This window comes from Tenrec ecaudatus, chromosome 6 (genome assembly GCF_050624435.1).
Source record: "Tenrec ecaudatus isolate mTenEca1 chromosome 6, mTenEca1.hap1, whole genome shotgun sequence".
In the NCBI taxonomy this organism is placed as follows: domain Eukaryota; kingdom Metazoa; phylum Chordata; class Mammalia; order Afrosoricida; family Tenrecidae; genus Tenrec; species Tenrec ecaudatus.
Window position 1 is genome coordinate 48,767,925 of NC_134535.1, and position 26,238 is coordinate 48,794,162.

At 39.3% G+C, this 26,238-nt stretch overlaps 1 protein-coding gene across 2 annotated transcripts in view; it reads right to left on the bottom strand.

The window, feature by feature from the left end:
• Nucleotides 1-11,490: 11,490 nt before the first annotated feature.
• The window catches only part of PTPRQ (protein tyrosine phosphatase receptor type Q), a 251,561-nt gene continuing 236,813 nt past the window's right edge, over nucleotides 11,491-26,238 (bottom strand). For both annotated transcript variants that reach the window (XM_075551228.1, XM_075551227.1), the window contains 5 exons: nucleotides 25,886-26,011; nucleotides 24,937-25,085; nucleotides 17,262-17,397; nucleotides 12,991-13,114; nucleotides 11,491-12,745 (listed from right to left, as the gene is read on the bottom strand). In XM_075551228.1, the coding sequence (XP_075407343.1) occupies nucleotides 12,708-12,745; nucleotides 12,991-13,114; nucleotides 17,262-17,397; nucleotides 24,937-25,085; nucleotides 25,886-26,011 (573 nt within the window). In that variant the 3' untranslated portion in view covers nucleotides 11,491-12,707. The remainder of the gene's footprint in view (nucleotides 12,746-12,990; nucleotides 13,115-17,261; nucleotides 17,398-24,936; nucleotides 25,086-25,885; nucleotides 26,012-26,238) is intronic.

A 26,238-nucleotide genomic window follows, 5' to 3' on the forward strand; every position in this document is an offset into this window, starting at 1 on the left:
ATGGGGAGGTATTTGTGTGCATGCTGTGTGAGTGAGTTCTTTCATGTGACTGGAAGCACTAACAAATCCCAGTAAACAAACAAAAAAGTTAGCATGTGTCTAGTTGTGAAATATAGTCAACCGTGTCAATCTGTGTTCACAATCTGGAAACTGAATTATATAAGGCACAGCTTTGGTTGGCCTAGTCTCTGTTCTGTAAGAACATGGAGAGCAGCCCGCAGTGGGATGCTGCTTCCACCACACGACCACCTCTTTCTTCTTGCGTCAGTTTTTGCTTTGGGTCAACTGTAAGCATCATGTCACAGCAGAACAAAGGCAACGCGAAGGGCAGCTTTGCGCTCGACTTGTCTCTTGTTTTTCCTGGAAATGTTCGCATTTGAGGTTTGCCACCTGGCAGCACATTTTTATTTTTGTATTTGGTTTGGGTTTCTTGGTTGCTATGCTTAAAAATAATGTAAGTGAACAATACTTGATTATTTTTTCAGATCAATTAATGTGGCTTAGTCTTTCATATTTTGTTTTATGTTATGGTACACCAGAGCACTAAGGAAATATACTTACTGTTATAAAAAATACACTGCTTTTTAAAAGGAACTCAAAATTGACTCAATGGAAGTTAGTTGAGTTTTCAAGTACTTTCAAAATATTAATTCCTTAATGTTCCACGTATGATTCTCAGATAGCTGCCGTTCTCATATTCCCAAGCATTACTTTTACTTCTTTGAGGATTTGTATTTTAAATCATTTTTCTGAAACTTCCTTACCAGAGTTTTCTTTCATGTTATCCATGTCAATTCATCAAGAACTATTTTTGTACTTTGAAGAAAATCCCAGACTTCTCTATGGAATAAGTCATCTTTTGAAGATTAAAGTGATGATTTAAATCAGTTTCTGAATATATACATAAATAAAACTTTTTCACAGTGGTTTCTTAAAAATTATGAGCATATTGTCTTGTCAATAATCTCACTGATAGGATGAAAATGAAGTAGCATCCCATAAGATCAGCATGGGATTTCCCAAGGGTACAGTAATCTAACCACACTTTCAGAAGTTGACAACAGCACTTTCCCGGTACCTTAGTGGTTTTAATATTCTATTAAGAATAAAGACAAATTACAGCGAGGGAAGAGAGATGGGAACAGACAGAACAGGCTGACTGTTGGAGCTTCACCAATACTGTGCAAAACCAAGTCTTTTTTATTTTTTAATCAGAAATTTAAAAATCAAAATATAACCTGGAGTTAAAGTTATTATGAGGTTGGCAGAAAAGACTCTGGGTTCAAGCAATTTTTTTTTTAATGTAGAATTTCTTTGGTAATAAACTCTGGTGATAAAGTGAACACACTGAGACACAGAAAGCTCTCAAAACACACACACACACACACACACACACGAAATTTCTATTTGTACAGTAGTTGAAATTTCTATGACTTACACCCAGCTCAGTTAGAATACACTGCATGAACAGTTGAAGGCCAGTGTCTGAACACTTCTCTTCACAAAGTGAGAAGAAAATAAAAATTAACATTAGCCCAAGGCCAATCCTATAAAGCAAAGATCAGATGTGCCTCCACCCTCCAGATTTGTTTACTACTTAGGGTACCAACTATCCTTCCAATGACTTCTCTGCTTCTCTGCAGGGTTGATAATCCATTGTTATGGACACGCAGAACTCATAAATAATAATTACATTTATGGAGTTTATTAGGAAACTAACAGATTACGATTCAGGATCACAAACACTCAGGATACAGTTCTTCTAGGCAGGAGAGCCTCTTCTGAGCCATGCCCACAGGTATCTCTCTCTCTCTGATTTTTGTTTTCTAGCCACATGACCCCTTAGCCTTTGCTTTGCTTGGGTAAGTGTTACAAAGCTCCTTTTGTGCTTACAAGTCTGAAAGACTCTCCATTGTGTCATAAGTCACAGTCTGAAGGTACTAGGTTCTAGTTCTGTGCGTCAGAAAACCTAGACCACTTGATTAAGTACAAGCAAGCCTCCTGCCTAAAGTCACTCAACTTCACTCATTCTGTGGGCTGGGAAGCCTACTTCTCTGTCTAGTGCTCTTGGTCCTGCTGCTGCTGTTCTACTGTTGTAGCTTCTCCCTTGCTCCTCTGGTGTGATAGCCCTGTGTCCTGGGGGCAGGGGGGTGGGGGGGCGGATGGGACACAGGGACCTTGGGGTCCAGAGGATATGTTATCCTCCTGGCGCTCACTTTTTGATGGTCCTGAGATATCCACCTCTGCTTTTGAGCAGAAGCTTCATTTTAAACCCAGTGGGATGGCAAAACTTAACAATCCCTTGTTAAAATTCCATACATCTTATTTGCATGGTTACACCCAGCCATTTGGTGGCAGTTACAAAGACTATACTAGAAGAGCCGTATTAAGTAATTCACCACATAAAGTACACCAATTTGAGTTCAGAATATTATGCTGTGCTTATAACATTTGCTACTTCTCATTTCAACAATACACTTAAAAATTTATAGATAATTATATCAACTTGAACAGAGTTGCTAGTTTCTGTTTACTTAAAACAGTTTATTAATTGGCATTTCATACATAGTTCAATCACATCAAGTAGAAATGTACAATTGCTACCACAATAATGCACTTTTAATATTATTTAGATAATATTAATATTTTATTATCATTTAGGTAATAAATATTAATATTTGAAAGGTATTGCCTCATAGCTTTTATTGCTTACTTTGTAAAAAGCCTATTTCCAGCTATTCATTTTTCTGAGGGAATGTGTCAATAGTTTTCCTACAGTTAAAACAAAAACTATTTATTTAAGTAGTGTATCAAATCAACAAATTATATGAGAAAAAGTCTTCTTTATAATAAATTTCCTATCTAAAATAATCATATTTTAGATATATATTTAACCAGTTTCTTCCAAAATAGTTTATGTTAAACCTTTTGAGATTTTATAACATTTTGGGCATTACTAGTGAATAATTCTTTCTTCTCTGTCATTAATTGGCTCTTTGTAGGTTTTGTGCATTAAAAAAAAAGAATTAGCCATATCTGTAGGGTTTGTATGTTTGTGTCAGCCATACTAGAGAATTTATAATTCTAATGTTTTCAGCATATTAATCTGTGTTTTATATCCAGTAATGCCAGTTTTGACTACCACTCTCATTTCCATATTGTTCCTTATAGTGAGGAGTGTGGTAATATACTTTTGGTACATAATTTGATTATTTTCTGTCTGAAAATCTATCTCGTGTTCTGGTTCCTTAAAGAAATGATTGATTTGTTCATCCATTCAGTTAGCATTCCATCAACACTGGCCAAAACCACATCTCTCTAAGCGTGAGTTGACCCTGATACATGGTGAAACATGGACAATGTGATCAGACCAGTGTGACCCACAAGATTGTCATTGGCTGACTTTCTGGATGTAGCTCGAGAGGCCTTTCTTTCATGCCCATTTACTTCTATTGCCATTGATATAGGCATAAGCGCAGGAGTCAATGTAGACACAAGGATGGAATTGTAGGAAACGAATCCAGCCTGTGCCTGTTTGCATTGTTTCCGCAAGGAAAGGCGGTGAATCTTGGAGTGTATAAGACCCCTCTTTCCTGAGTGCCAGCCCCTGGATTTCCTTTAGGCATGCTTCGCCTGCCTGCCGTGATATGATATTACTTATTAGTGCACCCTCAAGTGTCCTGCTGGCCTGGATTACCACCTGCTGCTTATTACTGTACTTTCTGGACCTGGTATCTGTCTGTGTGGGTGTACACACTGGCAGTAGACTCCAGACCTGCCTTTCCATCCCCAGCACCTGCTTCACCCCACGAGAAACCTTGTTTGAGGTTTCTTCCAAAATAGTTCTACATTGCCTACTTACTTGAATTCTCTATGATGAGACCTTCAAAAGTACCTTTATGTGTTCTTGTCTCCTTAAAGAATAAACTGAGTGCTATTACTGCTTTCCCAAACCTGGGACTGGTTGGCTGTAACATTTTCCCCTCCTTCTAATGAACTGTGTTGGATTTCAATAAATGATCTCACAATTTTTATTTTGAAGGTAAGCGTGGTTCTAATAGGTGTATGTGTGTGTACAATATGAGAAGAAAGGCCACCAGGTTTGTTGCTTTACAATTTCTCAATAACCTGAGATCCAAGTTTGCCAATGTATCTATAATGTAATAAAAAACAGACTATTGCTGAACTGTTTTTGTGTGTAGGTTAACAAATTATGAATATGGCATTCCTTTGTATCAACTTCTGTTGTTGAAAATTTTGTTTTCGCTTACTTTCCATTTCTTTGTTTCCTCCTGGCTCATGTCCTAGGTGATCCTGAACAAATGATACCTTACTATCTGTCAGCTTGTCCTACCCTCTCATTTATCTTTGATCAAAAGATGTTTGCTCCTAAACTGAAAAAGATAGTTCACACGAATGTACTCTATCCTGCCACATAGTTGTCAACTTACTTTACTTCTGTTAAGACAAACTTCGAAATATCAGATGTTATACTAAATGTTACAGGAATAAAATTCATGAACTAAAACTTAGAACTTGTTCACAGGCAGTTGATAATCCAGTGAGTGAGAGAGATTTTTTTTAATTATAAAACTACCCTCAAAGAGATAATAGTAGAAGTATCAGACATTAAGGAAAATGTGGGTGACAAATACAGTGTCGACAATTTATAGGATGTAAGCAACAAGTTGTCCAGTTTTACTTACCTAATTGCGGCCTACCAACTAGGAAGATACATCGGAACACAAATCGTGGAGAATTGAAATAGCAAGCAAACAGGCTCATTTGGGTTAAGGTGTGCATATGTGGCAGTGGCGCCTGGGCGACACAGAGGTCAAGCACTTGGCTACTGGCCGTGAGGCTGGCGGTTCACATCCACCAAGCCCTCCGCGGGAGAGAGATGAGGCAGTCTGCTTCTGCGACACGTGGGGGCGCTGTGGACCAGTGCCGCCCTCACACTCGCTCCTGTGAGGTGGCTGCGAGTGGGGATGACGCGTGGCAATGTGCTCTGTATAACCAAACCCACTGCCACGGAGTCACTTCCTACCCGCAGTAACCCTACAGAATAAGGTGGAGCTGCCCCCGGGTACCTAACCCTGTAAATGCTTACAGGAGTACACAGTCCCATTGTTCTTCTGCAGAGTGGCTCTTGGCTTACAAACTGCCTCCTTTCGGGTTAGCAATTAAGTGCTGCAACCACTGTGCCACCATGAATCCTTTAAATACATTTCAGCCTAGATACTTGAATCTACAGTTCAGCATTATTCATAGGTAACACAAATAATTTGCATAAGATAGACTCTTCCAGGCAGTCGCTACCCTGGGAATGTCCGCTCTCAGTGGTCGGAGCAGAGTTCCTGTGTGCGCCCTAACTCCAAGGAGGCGCACAGGCATGTCACTCACGGTCTGCTGCTGACACAGCAAGGCCCGGGGCTACCATCCCAATCCCTGAGGCCAGAGAGCCTGTGTTCAACTCTAAACTCTTTTAAAAGAGTGTAACCATTTGCATCTGTCTTTCTCACCCTGCACGGACAGATGTCGTGCTGCGGCTGGGTGTCCTGGGTCAGTGGTGGTGCACAGCAAGCAAGCCTACACACACAGAGTGAAGTGGCCTGGTCCTGAGCCCTCGTCACGATGGTTGATTCTCGGGCCATTCAGCCACCATCTCCACGAGGGTCTTCCTCCTGTCCGCTGCCCTGCCACTTGCCCAGGCAGGAAGCACTTTTCTCCAGGGACTGGTCTCTCCTGATGACATGTCCAACGTATGTAAGAAAGAGACTCACCATTCTTGTCTCTAAGGAGCACGCTGGCAGTTAAAAGTACCGACTTCTGGGAATTGTCCCGAGATTAACGAGTTGATATTTTTAAAGTCCTTAGGAGAGGACTTGTCACACGGTATCTATTCAATAGAGAAAGCTTTGTTTGACTACAATTATTTTAATGCAAATTTTGCATAATAATTTGAAGTCTATTTCCTGACACTTAAGCACATATGCTTCTGATGTAGCGGCCCATGGGGCAGGTGCTAATCCTGTAATTGTGCATCAACATTGTGAATGCTGTAGACTCAGATGGATGAAAACAGCAGTGCTCCAGTGGGGAGCCCAGCAAATGAATCCATCCATCATATCTTACCTCGCAATGCACGTGGTTATAAACATCAAGTGAGTAGAAATGTAATGAATTCTGTGGAACAACAAGGAACATATCAGATTTTATTTCTGACCTGGTTGCTAGTGCTCTGGGAATGGAATAAGTAAATAAATGGTAAATAGATATTTCTCTCCATGCGGCACTCATTCAAGCAAGAGAGCAGGGCACTTTCTTACATTAAAAAATAATCCATAAATATATGACTTATTTTAATAAAACTATCAAAGAGTTTAAGATAGAAGATCTTTAACTATTTCAAACATAAAGAAAAGTAAATGACAACATTACACATCTTTTTACTCATCACTTAATTTTAACAATCTGACGGTGGTGCTGGATACGCTCCAAATTTTAAAAGGACACTGAACGTGCATCGAAGGCCTTGGGAAGATGCCCTGACACCGTCGCCATTGACTTGCTGCGGCCCTTTCTTCCTTCCCGGGGGAGCCACTGTCCCCTCACTCACACTAGCACTCTCCTTCATGGTTTACATTTGTACTAAATACTCTGTATATCTTACATTATTATGGAAAGGACATTTTCCTTCTATATTGACAGCATTCTATTAGACTTTGGTGTAGAAATCAACTTTAATTTAGAGTTGTAATGAACATACCGTGACATACTCTCATGTTCGGTAAAGTAAGTTCCCTTTACCCATTGCATCAGCTCCCAAGTAAGTGCTGATTTTCTTTCTACCACTTTAGATTCTAGAATTTCATATAAATATGTTTTACAAGATGTCCTCCTTTGTACCTTTCTCCTTTTAATCAGTATAATCGGTTTGGCATGTGGTCTTGTTCAGGCGTGCATCACTAAGAGCCTGTAATGGAGTCTGTTCTGATCACAGTGACTGGAGAACTGCTCCCCAGCGTGTCTGAGACTGTCACTCTGTGGAGGCGCGGGCAGCCTCGGTTTCCTCCCTGGGATCACTGACAGTGCAGTTCCCAGGCCAGCACAGAGCCCATTTGCCACCAGGGTCCCTGTGCACACCACTGGTTCATTCCGTTTGTGCTGTCAAGCTATTGCTTCCATATAAAAACATACCACCATTTAAAAACTCCATTTCTGCTCATGGCCATTTGTCTGTCTCTCCTCCTTCCTTTTCTCTTTGTCCTTTTGAATGAAGCTGCTGAGAAGATCGATACAACTACTTTGTCTGGACATGTGTTTGGATTTCTGTTGGACAGATAACCAGTAATGGAAACACCAAGTAATATGAGAAGAGAATGTTCAACTTTATATGAAACTGACCATTTAAAAAGTGATTTTACAGTTTTATGTTTCAACTGTTCAAAATCCTTGCTAACACTTGGAATTACCAGCCGTTTTAATTGCAGTACATTTATTGGATGTACAGTAATATTCTTTGTTTCTAACTCATGTTTTCATGTGAATTCATATTTTCTGCTGACCAAAGATGCGTGTATGGCAGGATGCAAGTTCATTGCTAGATACATGCTTCATGAATACTTCATGCTTGTGGATTGACACTTCATGTCCTCAATGTCTCACTCTGTCATTTCATCTTCTTTTTGACCTCCTTTAAATTTGTTCCAGTTTTTAACTTTCTGCTTTCTTTTCTATTGAGGCTTTTCCCTGTTTTTCTGTAGAAACTTAGCTGGATAAACCATCTCCTAGGGGGATGGCCAGGGAGATTAGGGGGTTTGCTTGCAGAGCTAACAACAAGCATAATAAAGAAAATGTCCTAAAATTGACTGCGGTGATAATTGCCCAGCTCTTATTAATTTGATTGATCTATTGACCTGTATGACATGTGAATTACATGTCAGTAAAACTATTATTAAAAAGAATAGATGGCTATAATTTGATGAAGTAAAATGTATCATTTTTCTTTTATATTTATTTTTTCATAGTCTTTATAAGAAATGCTTTTCTATCCCAAAGCCATAAAATTTTTCCCAATTTCTGTTCTAGCAGCTTTCTCATTTTGGTTTTTACATTTAAGTTTGTGAGATATTTCAAGAGCGCCTTCATTGTGGAATCGTTTGTGAGTGGGACTGCTAATCACAAGGTTGGCAGTTCAAAATCATCAGCAGTTTCACAAAAGAAAGATGAGGCTTTCTATTCCTGTAAAGATTGATGGTCTTGGAAACCCCACTAACTTTTCTACACTCTATTGTAGGGCTGTTGTGAGCTGGGATTGACTTGATTACTGTGAGTTTGGTTTTTTATATGAGAGAAAAGGTTGTGTTTCCATGTGAATGAACAGTTGTTCCAGTAATATTTGTGAACATTCATACCATATTGAATTATCTTGTTGTTTGTTGACAATCAATTGACCATATATGTGTGGGTTTATGTTTGGACTTTTTATTATTTATTTTAATAAATCCATTTTCAAAAAGTAGGTTCATGAATTGAAAAATCTTATTATTGTTCAAATGCTTATTTTCCCTATATGGATCTTTAGATTCAATAGAAAACTAATAAAAAATTCAAAATTAAAAAATAAAACTTGGATCCAAATATAATGCCTATGGAATCAACAGTCAAGAAATCAAACAATTCAATTTATTGGGAAAATCTTATACAAAAGATCTCTTTAAAGGGTTAAAAATAAAAGATATCTTTCTGAGGACTAAAGTGTGCTTGACCTAAGCCATGGTACTTTTAATCCTTGAACACGCAGTAAAAACTGGATCGTGTGTAAGGAAGACTGAAGATGAATTGGCGTCTTAGGGTTATGATGCTGGTGTAGGAATATTGAGTATAATACGGACTTTCAAAATAATGAACAAATTTGTCTTGGAAGAAGTACAGACAGGATGATCCTTGGAAGCGCAGATGGTGACATTTCGTCTCAAGTACTTTGGACATATTATCAGTAGGGACTAGTCTCTGGAGAAGGACATCTTGCTTGCGAAAGTGGAGCATCAGAGAACAATGGGCAGACCCTCAATGATAGATTGACACAGTGACTGCAAGCATGGCACAATTGTGAGGCTGGTACGTGACTTGGCCACGGTTTGTTTTGTTGAACACAGGAACAGAATGAGTGGAAACTGACTTCCTGACACACGTCAATAACAAAAACCCGACTTCTCCTTCCAAGACTATCAGTACATATAGAATAAACTAGTGGTTCTTGCTAATGGAGAAAATAACACTTCTACTGGGAAAACAAAACAAAACATTGCCTTCCTTGAAATTATGTTTGACGTCATTGTTGACGATGGCAAGAAGGGGAGTCGGCACGCTCCCTTCTGCTGACCATGGGCTGCCCGAAGCGGAGCCCACCCCACTGCACTTCGCAGGCCATTGTAGGCATGGCCTCGGCAGGCCTTTCTGAGTTTTCTGAAATAGAAAATGTTCTTGAATTGTTTCTCAAATCACATTAGTTTTGACAGTGTATACACCTGTAGAGTAAGTTTAGTCCAAAATTTTCCCGAGAACAAAATATTGTTCTAAATAATTCACAAATTCAGAATCAATGGTATTATTTAGAAAAAATAGTCCACCTGCCATAACTCTTGCTTAGATTTATGTGTCCGAAACATAACTACGGAACTGCTATCACAAGTGCAGAAAAATTCTAAAACAGGATGTATCATACCTGACATTGGAAAGCCACGGCAAAGATGAGCTGCTTGAGTCACTTGATCTTTTCCATGTATGAACTCTTACCTGTCCTTCGGAGCATCTCCAGGGGCTGCTGGTGTGCCAGTCTGATCTCACAGGGAAACTGTTCATTTTATGAAGTTATTCAAAAAGTTATTTAGAAGTCATTCCTTGCCCTTAAGGCAAACTGTTTGGCTAAGATTTAGTTTCAAAGACAACACCCCAACCTCCCCCCCCCACTCCATTTTGTCACCTTTTACTGTATTTGATAATTTCAGAACACATTTGTGTCCCAGGCCTCAGAAAATAATCCACAGCAACCTTTTAAAAAGCTGGTTCATTATCACAACCATGGCACAGAATGATAAAATCCTTCACTCGGCTTCAATTTCATTTTTAAAGTGTGGTGTTTGGTAACAGATGGGAAAAGCGAATCACCAGCTCTTTTAGAAAGAGGGCAAGGTTTAATTAGTCTTTTCTTTCTTTCTTCTGCTTTTTTTTCCTTTGCAAAAGCCTTTTTATACATTTCAGCTATAAACTGAAAGTGGGAGACTGTGGGTTTTAAAGTAGGATGAAAGCAGAGGCGATATCGCAGCTGCTCTGGTCTCTGGCAAACCATTCGAGGAGGCTCCAGTTTCACTTGGTTCACATGAAACACATGCTGCTCATTTATGGTGCGTGGACTTCAATGTATTTTGACAAATTGGATCTAAAAATGTTACAGATGTTCCTCATTATTTTAATTTGCACTTAGCAACCACCTATACAACGTGGCGAAAACATAGCTCCTTCACTATATAATTAAGAGAACTCGCAGCTCTCAGCACGAGGTGATGGAGGCAGTTTCAGTTTGGCGATGCACCTATGTGAGTTTAGAAACATGTAACAGATGCTCTACTTGTTAACTATCTTCTTTAGCATAATGAAACATTTTAAAACCCAAGAAAAAGCCCGCTTCAATAACTTAATGACCTGAAATTATGCTGATCGTGCCTAATGCCTTTTAGAGATAAGGAGGTTACGATCAGGCTGACCAGAAATGAAAAACTCCAGTGCCACTTTACACCTATTGAAGCAGAATCTTCATTTTAACATCCCCCCAGGTGATCTGTGTACATGTAAAGAACACTTCTTTAGAGGAGATCTAATAATACCCAAACCATTCATGTAAACATACACACACATAAACATGTGTGTATGCACCCTACTTTAAACCTCAGACCTGTCCTCCACAATTATTTTATATAACTATTACAGAAAACAGACTGACCTGCAGCTTGAGTGATCTATTTTCTAATCACGCACTATATTGAAATAGAACGCCACCAATGGTTCCCACAGCTATGTGAAGTCTTCCATGAACATAAAATTCCATATTAATAAGTACTACTTTATTTGACTTAGAGATGGAGTAAATTTAAGAACCTGCCGACTTCCAATGAATCTTTTAGTGTTTCCACATTTTTCCTCTCTTATTTTGCTGTAATTCTGTATAAAGTAAATTTGGTTGTAGCGAGAGCCGTGGGTTGTATTCATTTACACCTCCTTCTAATGGACAAACAGGAAGGAAATTTCACACTACCTGAGGGAACACTTGAGAGGCCTAAGGACTTGCTTTCTTAGGTAATAGATTCCACCTTGAAATTACTTATGCCTGGAGAAAAAAATGAATCGATTGCATTTTAATAAGTGATACAAAGTCAAAATTTATTTATATAGGAAACTCTGAAATCCTGCTGCAAAATAGCCCACTTCATTAAAATTCCATTTATTGGCCATCAACTTTTCCTGTATGCATATCACAACAGAAATACACATATAACTCTCATCTTAAAGGACACATAATATTTAATGCTATTTAGTTTAATGAACCTCAACTGAAATCTATGACAAAATAACTTCATATAATTTGAAACTCAGTATCTACTATTATACAATAAAATAGAAGCAGGAAATTTTTCTTTGATTTGCTACAACCTCATCAATTTCTTTATTTTCATTTCTACCAAATAGGATTCTTAATACTCAGTCTCAGGAAATGAAATAAAGACCATTTACTATCATCTATTCAGAAGTCTCTGTTGGCACCACAGCATCATGTCATTAGTTTACAAGCTTGTGACACACCTCACAGTTTTATTATTGTTTTGCTACATCTCCACTGAAGAAACCCTTCAAAGTATTAGTGCGCGTTTCAGTACATATTCATTATGCAAACACTCTGGTACATGTAGTCTGAACATACAACACAGCGGAACAGTTTGAGCCTGAAATTCACACAGGTAGGCAGGTTGAAAAGATATTCTAGAATTTGACATGTGCAATGCACGGTTTAATTTTTCTTTCATTCTTTAAACTGAACATCACAATGCAATTTAAATAGCACTGCGTGTCCCTGAAGAGCTACTGTGTGCTGCTTAAAGGCTGAATAATCCCTGCCGTGCCAGAGGGTTACTCCTCAGCTGTTTGGGATCATGCAACGATGTCTCAGCCCTCATAAAAGAGAAGATTCAAAACACAGGGGTGTACATGGCAGCACAGATCATGATGACAGTCTTGGGAGTTAGCCACAAGAAACATCAACACTCTGCAGGCCAAAACAACACTACCGAATAAATAGTTACTACTTTTGTCCAAAGTTAAATCAAAATTCACAGTAAACATTACTGTTAATACAATAATAATTTTTGATTTGGCTCATTTCAAATATATGGATTGTTCCCCAAACCTCCGAGGGGCCTTTCGCAAACATTTCAAATCTGTAATATTTATTCTCCAAGAAACAGATATTTATCCTGAATTAACTTTGTCTTAGAACTTGAATAAAATAGTGGTGTATTTGGTGAGGCACAGTAAGGGGAGCAGAAAGACGTCTTCGTTTTGCCAATTTCCATTCAGAGAGGTGAGGGGAGATGACGTTGGCTCTTGGGATTTGAAACGATCTTTTCATTTAGAGTCTCTGGTCTGGATGGTTACATGGTAGTTTCTTCCCATTCAAGTTCAACATCACCTATAACAGAAAGAAACATCACAAAGTAGAATTAAAGGCAACAATTCAAAATAGCTAGATGTTTCGTGGCAAAAATTTAGAATAAATAGAAAGTCTAATATCCATACTTGGATCAATAGAAATGAAACACCGTATCTGCGCGCACTAACAAAGCTCTTAAAACCTTTCCACCTGATAATTGCTAACTAAATTCTCCTGCTATGGGTTAGCAACTGGCGAGCTGGGGAGACAGTGCCTCTGTTTACCTTCCATGGCATCCAAGGAGTCCATCTTTTGAAGAGCTGAGTAGTTCACGAAACAGATGGGCTGACTGCTTCCTTTACTTGATAAAAGATCCAGAATGCACTGGTGTAAAAAGATGTACTGTGCCTAGACATCGAGAAAGAGTGGTTACACGAATGGTGAGGTGGAGACTTTTCTTATAGGGGGGCCCACTGTTAACAGTAGAAAATAACACTGAATCTAAAAGTTAGCGGCTCTAACTTAAACCATGGTACATAAGTGATCTGGTACCATTTCGCACAAGCTTTTCCTAAACTCTTGTCTGTGGCTCCTCAGAGCTTTGAGTATTTTTTCCACACTTGCCAGTAGATGCCAAGTGCTAACCTCTTCCCTTGCTGGGATTCTGAGAGGTGGCGATGATGTCATTGCAGTGTGTGTATGAGTGGCCTTTCCCAACAGTTTCTCACTGAGTCCCTTGTCTGAGTGTTTTCTGTGACAATCACTTTTCCTGTAGTTATTCCTCCCCCGTCACCAAGAATCTATTGCCTCATGTAGATAATTACTTCTTAAAAGGGCATACTACTCAAGGCAGACCTTTGTTACTATTAAGCTATTATTGTTTTAAAATGACTTTACAGTTACATGAACTTTTGAATTGCGGATAGTAAATTTACTTTAAACATCTGACTCTGGCAGCGTATGTAACAACCATGCTTGACACAATGGATGTATGGAATGTTATAAGAGCTGCAAAGAGCACCCAATAAGGTTATTTTTAAAAACTACTTAAAATGAACAGCAAAAGGAATCCTCTTAGTGAAAATGGTTGTACAACTTGAAGAACGTAATCAAGGTCAGAGAATTGTGCACGTAGACATTGTTGAGCCGCTGGCTGGTTTTTGTGTGTTTTAATTACAATAAAAAAGAATAACTTAGCTGAAAAAAATCTGTGGCTAAATGTGTTTACACTGCCAGCTTATTTAAAACACACCTCATAATTCTGACAATCACCGGGATGCCTGGCCTAGTTATTGTCAAGTAGTTGATCCTTGCTGGTAGACATTGCAGGGTCCAAATACCCAAGCACTAGACAAAGGCGCCCAGCACATCAGTCATGACAATGTGCGGTTGTTAAGGTTATTCCCGTTCGTTCAGTAATTTCTCAGCACTCTCAAGTCGGGCCTTTCCCAGGCGTAGTGAGAAGCTTTCTGTCTTTAAAGGCACATCACCAAATGTTTAATATAGATCACTGGCAAGTGATTTAAATATAACTTCCTCAAATCAGTCATCTTTTTAAAGAGGTTATGCTTATATCTATTGCGACTGTACCTCAGAATTTTTTGGGGGGGGAACTAGGACTTCTCTTTTAATATTGTCTTTAGAAATTGTTGGTTACTACTAGGAATATCTATTTCTTCAAGGATTAAAAAATGTTTCCAGAAATATTTCAGACGCTGGAGGGCAAAAAGCTATCAGATTCAGGGCTATATTCGATGGCTATACCTGCACCTGGCACAGAGTGTGTGGGTAATACATATTTGTTCAGTTTTTCTCATTTAATTCCCACAGCTAGCTGATATTTGCCATTTAATGGTAGATATGCTATTTGGGTAAAAAAGGAAAAAAGTTATAAAATAATAATAACTGTATGGGAATTGCAAGTAAATTAATACTCAAAATAATTCCAAGAGTAGATTCAAACATCACCACTCAATGAATATCACTATTGGCAGAAATATAGTGCCTCTTCATAGAATTTATTTGAAGAATAAACCCTCATTTGAATTTATGGTTTGAACTATGATATTCTAAAGACAGTCACATTAGAATTTGAAGCCACATTTGATATGCGAAGCTTCTGAGGATCCTGACCTCATCTTCTCCACCGGAAAGAATGAGGAGTGGAACTCGGCCAGCTGGGCAGGCTGCGCTCCAGAGGCCCCTCCCTGCCCTGCGCTGCTGCACCCTGGAAAGTGGTGTCGGGAGAGACGCACAATCCCAGTGTCCATGCCACATCGCCATATTACTTAGAGAATTACACTTCTCTGAATCTCAGTTTCTCAAACTAAGGGATCATAAAAGGGGACTTGACATATATTAAATGCCTGGCCGGGTGAGGGGAGGGGAGAAGAAGCATTCCCCAATTGTTTTTCTTTTGCTTTTAAATTCACCCTAGTGAACTTCTCAGGAAGAAAGGGCTAACTCACATTAGCTATTCTTTGCGGCATCGACTGTTTTACTGATTCCATCTTGCTTGGATCCACAATCAATGCTCATGGAAGAGCAGTTAAGAGATCAAATGATGGATTACATTGGGGAAATCTGCTGCACAAGATCTCTTTAAAGTGTTGAAAAGCAAGGATGTTACTCCGAGGACTCATCAGGTATGCCCGACTCAATCCACTGTCTTTTCAAATGCTTCATATGCATGTGAAATTGGGACACTGACCAAGGAAGATGGGAGAACAGATGCATTTGAGAAATGGTGTTGGTGAAGCTTGTTGAAAGTACCATGGGCTGCTTAAGACCAAACAGATCTGTGTTGGCAGAAGTACAGCCAGAGTGCCCCAGATGACAAGATGCTGTTTCACATACTTCGGACATGTTATCAGGAGAGACCAGTCTCCGGAGAAGGACAACCTGCTTGGTAAAGTAAAGGGGCAGCAGAACGGGGGAGGGTCTTTGACAAGAATGACGGACACAGTGCCACAACCACAGCAATGGGCTCCAACGTCAAAGCCATCGTCAGGATGGCGCCGTGTTTCATTCTGTTGTGTGTAGGATTTCTTTGAGCCGAGACTGACTCTTTATAGACATGACTGAAACTACTCCTTAGCAGGTTCAGGTCCACAAATTTGTGGAGGATGGGAAAGGATACTTCTCAGCTTTTATTACTGATGGTTGATTCTAGAAGGAAGTAATATCGCAAGCAGTTCCAATCCTAACCCAGACAAGAGACACAGCCGTTAAATTTGTCCTGAGCATTTATCTATAAAGGGTATGTGTGCACTAATGAAAATAGGAAGAGCAGGCTGATTTTCTGCTTATCCTTACTTTAACTAAAAAAATGAAAAATTAGAGTGTACTTTAATAATAGTTATTATTTTGATTTATATTGTGTTCTCACAAGATCCAGCTAGAGAATTTTCAGGGGGCAGTACGGAATGGAAGGAGGCCTGGTTGCACAGTGGTTACTGCTATGCGGTGCTGATAACCCAAAGGTCAGCAGCACGAAACCCCCAGTTCTCAAGTCAAAAAGGCTCACGGATTCCTTAGTCATATGGTTGGAAAATGTTTTTCAAGGTACTTTTTCTTTCATCATTTTGAATGCATATTTGAAATTCCATGTGAAGAATCAGTTTAACTTTATACTCAAACTTAATTTAGCAAAGGACCCCTTTTCTCAGACATTTAAAAACTTCTATTCTCACATTTTCTAGGACGCAATCCAGAAAACACGCATATGACAGATGTTGGTGTTTACCGGAAGAAAATATTTGTATAGTATACAACTTGAACCTGGTGGATTGGAATTTCTTGAATATTTTAGTTAGTATTGGATTGAATCCATATTCAGAGACTTATTAAGACATCAGCTTGAAGGTAACTTCTAAGAACAGCCGCTTTTCTACTTGGAAGGCAAAACCAACAAAACCTTCTCTGCTATTTGATCACATTGGATTTGCTTTATAAATAAATAAGATCATACATGTAAAGAGGCAAGCATAGAACTTGGAATCCATTACAGTCTACTGAGGTTAACGATGATTTTAGTCTCATCATTCTAATGTATAGATTTTCAATAAAGAAAAATCTATTTTCATAAACGTGTTTGGCCCAAAACAAAAATAACAAGGCAAAAATATTTCAGTTAGCGAACAATTCACTATAGTAATCATGATTAATAATAATATGCAATAGAGATAAGTAAGGCTATGCAAACAGGTGAAATTCAAAGACTCACATTACAGTCATTTAAAAAAATTATTTTCCCAATAACAATTTTTAGCTGGCCGGTCTACAAAACAAATTGAAATTAATTCATTTTATTAGCTCCCTAGAGAAACTAAATGCTAAATACAATTTTGGATGACTGGGCTTTATTTCTTCACGAATAACTCCAACAGCTCCCCTTCTGAAGACGCTGCAAGCTGGCCTATACTGTAGGAGAAGAGAGCTCCTGCTAGGCAAGTACACGGTCAAGCAAGGTCACATCCAACCAGAGTGCTCCCCGACACTAAGAGCGTCCCTTTCAAGCACTCTACAGGTGCACTGCGCGTTTCGGTTATCTTACCAGGTTCTGTACCATGCACATTCTTTCACTTCTTAGTTCAGCTACTAGTCCATATATGTCCACAAAGTCATGGTCATTAATGTGCTGTGTTAAGTGGTCCAGAGCGATAAAAACACCAGTTCTTCCAACTCCAGCACTGCAGGAGGAGAGAAATCACATGAAAAAATTTTAATAAGCGATTGATCGCTCATGTTGATAGTGAGGACGACAGTTACTATAGCAATAATTTCTATACAGTTTCTTTTATTATTTGGATGTAGCTCATCTATAGAATTCCGTTGGATTTAAACTCATTACTAAGCCTGCTTCAACAATAAAACTTACTGTCACTGAGTGGGTTTGACCCAGAGTAACCTTATCGGACAGAGTAGAACAGTCGCGGTAGCTTTCCAAGACGGTGACTCTTTAGGGAAGCAGAACGCTGTGGTCAGCAGTGCAGCACAGACCCACTACGCGCCCAGGGCCCCTTTCTAAGACTGTTGAGATGAGCCAAAAACTATTACCGTTAACAAGTCATCCTAGAGCTTGTGGGTGTTTGTGCGCATGTGTGCCAATTACATTAGCCTCTTCCTTCATAATATTTTCAATGCTATAGAAAAAAATTAATGCAAAGAAAAAAATGAAAAATCACTGAAAATTTAATGCTAGAACCTTCACATTGAATGTATATTTTGCCTAGAAGTAGAAATTCTCAACACTAAAGATACCAAATCATTAACCGAGGTAATATACCTTCTGCAACACATGGAGAATAGTCTTTCACATATTCTTTTCATCTGTTTCCCCAAAATATTATTTCTTATAAATAACAAAACTGACAAGCCAGATACTTTTAAGAAAAATACCCAAGGGCAAGTATGTGTCCTATAGAAAAATGTGACGGGGTAAGCTCCACAAGCACACTTCAGAAATTCCTGTCACAAAACTGATATCTAAATCATTAACATAAAAATGCAATACAAAAAAGACTTGAAATACTTCCTACTCTTAGAAATATTACATTAAACCCCATGACACTTGTTTTTGTAGAACAGAACCAGTTGAATACCCACTTTCAATCTAATAAGCAGTGTTATAACAACATATGAAAGGCGATGGTAATATATATACCCATACTCCCAGAGTAATCAGTCATTAAATCATTTACTATATTTTTAGCACCAATCCCTGTTCTAGGCACCGTGACCATAGCAGCAAACAACAGGTTCGGCGTTTTGCTACCAAATCATAGAAGCCTTTATTAAACAAAAATATAAAAATGTAAAACTACTGTTTCTCAACATACTCTCCTTCTGGGCCTACAACCTTCTGAAGGCGGTCCTTCCTTCCCTCTGATTCTTCCCTAAAGACTCATGCAATCTTCAGTAGGACCTCACAACAGCTGCTTGGTCCTTGAAAGATTCTAATGTGTTCCTTTTAAGTGTCCATTTCAGCTGGAGGAACAAACAGATGCCTTGAGGGGCAAGAGCAAGGCTCCGGCCTCAATGCAGTAAGATTTCCCATCAAAATTCTTTCAGAGCAGCCCTCGGCACCCACCAAAAATGAGCAGCAGCATTGTTGTGACAGAAAACATGTCCTTAAATAATTCCTTCATGTCACTGTCCTGCGTTATTTGAGGAAATCTGCAAGGTTACCAATTTGGCCTCTGACAAAAGAGCCACCAGGACTTCTGAGTTGACCTCGCTTCCTTGAAGTGAACTGGCCCAGTAGGTCCTGTTGGAAGGCACTGTTTTGATTGGGTCTTGCTCTCTGGAATGAATTGTAAATAAAAGCTTTCTCCCTGGTTATGATTGGTTCCATAAAATCCACTCCATGGGTACCGTTCATGATTAAAAGACAGATGAAAGATCAGCTCTTTGAGCCAGCTGACTTTTGCTTACTGCTTTTGGCATCCGTAGAGCTGAATGTTTTCTGAGTTCAAAATGTTTACTTAAATGTCAACTATAAGGTTTGAAAATGTCATCTATGATGTTTTGGGTCAACATGGCTGGGCCAGGATTCTCAGTGGTTTGGTTGTTCTGTTGAAGTAATCCTCTACTTTACCCTGATGGGATTTGAAATATCAGTGACATAGTTCCCAGCATGACAGCAACACACAAGACACCACACCACGGCGAACTGCAGACAAACAGTCAAAGGGTAGTACAAGGGAGGAAAAGTCCTCAGTTCCATGGATTGACACAAAGGCTGCAACGATGGCTCCAGCACTGGAGCAATTGTGAGGATGTCATAGGTCGGGGTAATGTTTCATTCTGTTGTGCATCGGGTCACTACGGATCAGAAATGACACAATGGCACCCAACAAATACAACAACACGACAGTAATTCTCCATGATGTGCCCTTACACAGTGTAATAAACTCCATAGTGGGATCTGTACGAGCAGCCTATCAGTTGTAAGAATAGAAGGGTGGTAAGCAATACTCTTACTCAGGTGGCAGCTCTGAACTAATTTCAAGAAAATTTCCGTGGGGATGTGGCCTGCTTCTAATATAAGTGGATGGTGTGGAAAGCTTACTTGCTTTTTCCTGAGCATGGATTCTACATTTCATTCATTGACCGCCTATACTTTGGGCGTGAGCCAATAACCTGCCAGATTGCCTGCTAGTCCTAGCAGTCTTCAGTGGCCTGCCATCTGGCCAGCCAAACTTTAATTCGTTCACCTCTGCAGTCACAAGCTCGATCTGTTGACTTTGTATTCATTCACTTCTGCAGTCACCAGCCTGTTGCCTTTCGGCCAGCCTTGGTTCCTCAGCCTCCCTAGCTAAGTGAATCAGGAGAAGTTTCCAGTCTAACTCACAGACTTGAACCTGCCAAGACGCGGATTTACCTACTTTTGCAGCAGCAAATATAAATTTCTTTCTAGACGTGCAATATAAGGTTCACTGGAGTTGCTTCTCTAAAGAACCCAGCCTCAGACACTGTTATTTAGAGAGGAATAAGCTTTTCAGATGGGAACAAGAGCTCTGTGGCTGAAGGGATTCAATGGAATTGAGAGGCCCAATATCCCCATCTTCTTTATTATCTGCCATAAGACCCTAGGCCAACTTGCCAAGTTTCAGGCTCCCATTTGTTCTCAATCCATGCCTCCACATTAAGGAGGAAATTCAATTGTTGTTGGCACTCTTATCATAAGCCTCTGTATTTCTTCTTCTTCAATATCAGCACTAGTACTAAAAAAAATAAGGCATTCTTTCAGGACATTAGTAGAAATTTTGAGGCTCTTGAGCTGTGACTTCAAAGCCTTGAGCTCAGTTGTTTCCTTGACCATTTTGTCAATAGTAAGTGGTAACAACCAACCAACCAGCTTCTCATCTGCTGAAATTTCAGAAATATATCAAATACACAGTTACCCCGAGTCTCAGTGTTCACCTATACCAACTCTAGCAGCTGTTACGGCAATGGTAATTCCTTTTTTAAGTAGTTTTCTTGATATAGTATTCACATAGCATACACTTCCATATTTAAATGGCTATTAAAAAGGAGTTGTATATATATATCACAATCAGTTCTAATGCTCCCTCCCCTCCCACATTCGTTATTTGCTCCCTATCTTCCTTCACCTCTCCAGCTCCTACCTGCACATGCCCCTGATAAACCACTGCCTCGGTTATTGTTTCTATGCATCCACTCCTCTGGACTCCACAAACTTGGAAAGCCAACAGCAATAACAACAATAAAACACAAAACAAAAATTCAAGAAGAAAATAATAGTAATGTTAAGATAAAAATAAAAGTAAAGTGTAATAAAGAAAAGATCACCATCAACATTGAAAAAACCCAGAAAAGAAATTTCTGTTGTGGAACAAGTGAACAATATTTGAGCCTAGAATAAATGCCGGGTGGGTCAAGAGGGAGGTTGTCTGACCGAGTATCATATTACACCATGGTTCGATCCACAGTAATCAAGGTTATCATAACCTCTGTCTGATAGTAAAATTGCTCGAGTGTCTTGTCTGCAGCTAGAGAGGATCTGCCAGATCTTAATCAGATTAGACACTGGGCAGATGGATTTTTGGCTCCCACTGTCCTCCACAGACGTCTACAAATTGGGTGTTCACAATTTAAGCTCTGGTACTTTTAGGTTCATCATTTTGGGATTTTGTTAGTGTTATCTTTGGGTCACACAGGCTGGTGTGCTTCTTCAATGTGGATTTAGTTAATGGTTCACTTTTATGGCTGCTTGTTTGAATATAGGCCTTTAAGACCTCAGACACTATCCCAATTGATAGCTGGGCACCAGCTGCTTTCTTCACTGCACTTTTCGGAAGCCCCTCATCTTCAGCGATCTCTTAATGAAGGTGAATATTGAGCAGGGCCATGTGATAAGAAGGAACTGTTCTTGGATTGGGGAGAGAAAAAAAGGGTACCCCAGAATCCATCTGCTTTTCCACGGGTTATGAACAAGTCTGGTTTACTTTGGTGATCATATTATGATAAAAACTAAAACCAACAAGAACAACATAAAAAACAAGCAAACAAAAGGAAGAAAAATTAAAATGAAAAACATTGACAACCATCCTCCTGGGGTATGAGGCAATAGCATTGATAACATGAATCATCTATTCCAGGACATAGAACTTAAGTTACTATTGATATGAGGAGGTCATGCGGATATAGTCCAACTCTGAGCTGCTTTGTACAGATTGATTTCTTAATTGATTGAGCTCTGTTGACACTGAGCATGGGCGTTAGTGATAGGGGAACATTTCCCGTCTTCTTACAAATGCAGATCATTGCTTATCAGATTAAAACCTGTCATATTAATATGCAAGGGGAGCATCGAGGTACTAAACATATGGTGGTTCTGGGTACCCTTTCATTGGACACCCGCGAAGCCAGGGCATGCATTCAAGGTCCAATGGCGGCCGTTTCTACTGTCTATGGTGCCATCCTTTGCTCTTCTCCCATCAGAGTCCTTCAGTCCTAAGTCCAAGGGTGCAGGCCGCTCTGAGGGAGGCGCAGTTTGCTCAGTCAGCCGTCTACCCTGAGATCAGTGGTAATTCTACACTCTTCTTCCTTCAGCCTAGACTTTAGTCTCAGTTTCTTCATTCAGGGAACTCGGTTGTTTTCCTGTCCTTGTCTTTGCGGCAGTCTCGCCTCCCTTAATATATTTGATGCATCTACAATTTCCGTTTTTTGTAAGGAGGCAGAACTGGAAACTTGTTACAAGCCTTCAATGATTTGGGACGATGTCAGCATGAGTTTTGTTAAGAATCCACATTGGTCCTGATCTCAAAAATGATTTTCCCCACGGTGTACAAAAGTGTCCTTTTATTTTGCAATCGCCACCACAAGTGAATAGAAGTGCATTTCTGAGAGAGCAAGTCTGCAGCCCTCCACTGACCAGAGACACCTTAAGCCCGCTCTGTTTGGAAGAATAGCCCTTTCAGGTATGAAATGGGGCCCTAGCCGCGATGCTTTTTGACGCCCACGCCTGTGCGAGAATAAGGGCAGTCGTAAGTGCTAGGAAGCAGGTAGATTACAGTCGGGAGAGAGAAAGAAGCATCACAGCCAGCTTCTCTGTAAAAGGTAATTCTACCGAGGCAAAGTGCCCAGAAGGCAGGAAGCCGTGCAGCCAGAGATCTCAGCCGGGGCACGTGCCTAGGTTCCACGGTGAGCAGAGCCGAGCGCGGTGAGAAGGCTGGGGCACGGGCGGACCATCAGGGATCGGTGTCTTGGCTAATGGGAGACGAGAGGCACAGCAGAGTCAAGTATGATTCCAAATAGTCTGCACAAAGCAGAAGGGACTTGTTGTTTACCGTGGTGGGTGCAACCAAAAAGTGGATCTAAAGACTAGCATTGTGTTTCCTGTTTACGACGTGTTGTTTACAATGGTTTTGGTCACTCAGGTTGTGATGCTACATCACGTTACAGTTAAATATATAAGTTTAGGGATACATTTCAAAGAAGGAAATGGGTATAAAAGTTTAGTTGGCTGTCAGAATTAATTAAAGATGATGATTAATATGAGCATGCTTGGCCAGAAAGGAGAAGACTTTATCTTGAGGCTTGAAAAAGAAATGGTTAGGCGGCTTTTCGTCAATGACTTATAATACGACACAAAATCCCGGAAAGTAGTTATTGCTCATTGGGAGTTTTAATCAACAATGTTGCCAGTTTTACACAAGTTGTTGACTTTAAAGACTGTCAGAAAAGTAGACAGTGTCAGACACTAGTTCTAAGAATCATAACGATGGATAAGAAAGCCTATCAAGGGAATCACAATGTTCATGTCTTCTAATTGTGAGAATAAAGGAGACCTGATCGGTGTAGTGGTTATGAGTTACGCTGCGAACTCCAAGGGCGGCAGTTCAAAACAGCCAGCAGCTGCATGGGAGAAAGACGGGGCTTTCTCCCCCCTAAGCAGTTACAGTCTCGGAATCTCATTGGGGGCTCTCTACCCTGTCCTATAGGGTCGCTCTGAGTCCATAATGACTCGGCGGCAGTGAGTTTGGGTTTGGTAGTTACACGCTCAGTTCCTACTGGTTAGTACTTGGCACCCACCACCACCTGAGAGAGATGTGGCCGTTCGCTTTAGCGAAGCAGACAGCCTGGGAAAGCTGGTGACTCCGTCTACTCTGTCCGATAGTGTCATGATGAGTTGGAATTGTGAGAACAAATAGTTTTGATAGATGCTGTAATGGTAAAAAACAAAATCTTATAGTCTTTAGGAAGCCAAGCGAGATGCAAATTTCAAAATGAATAAAATAAAATATTTGTTAATTTCACTAAATTAAGAAATTTAACATATGATAATAAAGCATAAACATATCAGACTGAGGAAAAGTATATGCCAACTACAATACACACAGGATTAGTATCTATAGAAATTAAAAGTTAATGCAAACCAAATAAAAGACAAGCCAGTATAAAAGAAACCCAGCCATGCATATGAAGATGAAAGTCATATTTTTTTTTAAAAAAGCACACATAAAGTGTCAATAAACAGATGAAGGGATTTTTAATTTCATTAGTAGTGAGGTAGAGCAAAGGGGGGTGAGAAGTGTTTTTCTCCATTCATCAAATTTCGCATTGTCACACATTGTTATTGTAAGCATAAAACATGGCAGTTATTTTTTAGATTAAAGATGCTGGTTCTAAGAATTTATTCTGCAGAAATACTCATACAAAAATTAAAGATGAGGATGGATATTTTCACTGCAGTAAAACAAAAGAAGATACCAAATTTAAATTCTTATGGAGATAAATATTACTTAAATTATGGTGTATTTGTATTATGGAATACATCTATTGTCCCTTGCTTTTAGAGGGCTCTTTATTTATTTTGAACACTTAAGTGTTTATAAAAGGAAATTTTGTTTTATTTTGACTAGTAAAATTATCTTGAAAATTGCAAGCTAAAATGGACAGTTTGAAAGAAATAATTAATGCTTTCCTTATGATCAATTGGAACCCTGATGACACTGTCAGAGAAGCTAACCACAAGCTGGCAGTTCAAATCTACCAACCGCATCACTATAGAAAGATGAGGCCGTCTGGTCCTACAACGATTTGCAGCCTTGAACACCCTGTGTGGTGTTGCCATGCGTCAGAAACGACTTGAAGGCAGTGAGTTTGTTAGTTATTTTTCTTTATTATGATAATAAAAGGGCTGAGTTCTAGTTTTAGACGATTCTTAGTGTCTAATGGAAAGCTCTGGACGTCTTTCTTACCTGCAATGAACAACCATAGGGGTGGTATCGTGTGCTCGGCTTGCTCGGACCAATCTCACAAAGTGAATGAGCGGGGTGCTGCTTTCAGGAACCCCGTGCTCAGGCCAGGCAGTAAAATTACACTGTCGAACAGTCATGTAATCCCCGTGCTAGACAAAGTGGCAGATTAAAGAAACATGATAAAGTCATGTACATATAAAAGGAAAGGTTGAAGACAGTTTATGTCCTAGGTTTTGAAAGCGGTCTTTGAAAAAAATGTCTATTTACCAAACTGAGTTTTTACTATTTATGGAAATCTTACATTATTGTCACAATAAAAACAAGTCCCTTCCAATAGTAATGGGAGCAATAAAAAGCATTCACAGATAGATGTAAATACAGACTATTAGCATTCAAAATGCAGTGCACCAGAGGACGCTCTCAGAACTTGGCTGAAAACTTTAACAGACACATTCACTAATAATTCAAAGCACAGATACTGACTATCTGATTGGTCAAAAAATGTAAAAATTCTTATATTATTTCCTGTATATACTGGCATTGAAGTAAATTTAAAAAGTGATTTCTCACACTTTCTTCTCTATTGGTTTTTTATTAATAGAAAATCAATATACTAGGAACCAGACAGAAGAAGTAACTTAAAAATATCCAATCTTAAGTTAAATATTATAGTTTATTATCAATGTCCTTTCTTTTGTCATTTGTCATTTTGCCAATTTAGAAATGTCCTTATATTGTCATTTTAAATATTAACCATGTGATTTAGGATTGAAAAATAGTGATATAGATTACTGAATCCCAGAGGAAGTTAAAAGTCCTGCTAAGAAATGAATAGAAATGAAGCCTTGGATTTATAGATATTGGTGCAAAAGAAAATTCTAAAATCAACTAGACAAGCTTCAGACATTTCAACGTCATATTGTTCTACCAGGTTTCCTGTTTTATTTACCTTTTCAATTTTCAGATCCCTGATGGTCCAATCTATTTGCACATCCTCCATTAGCTTTGTTATCACGATGTCTCCAAAGACAGTAACTGGCTTGTTGTCCTCCGGCCAATACTGGTGGCATCTGATCTACATTCAGAGAGAATCAGTAGCCATTGATATACTGATATATGTGGGGGCATTAAAACATTTGTGGCTTGTATTGTTTTATTTGGTGTTTGTTCATATCAGGGTATATCTCGGAGGTGTCAGGTCATTAGAAGTCACCCTCTTGAAGTTGTGTTACGTGTTTTTCCATTTTTTGATATATGAACACAGGATTGATGGACCTATAGAGGCAGCTGGTAGAATAAGGG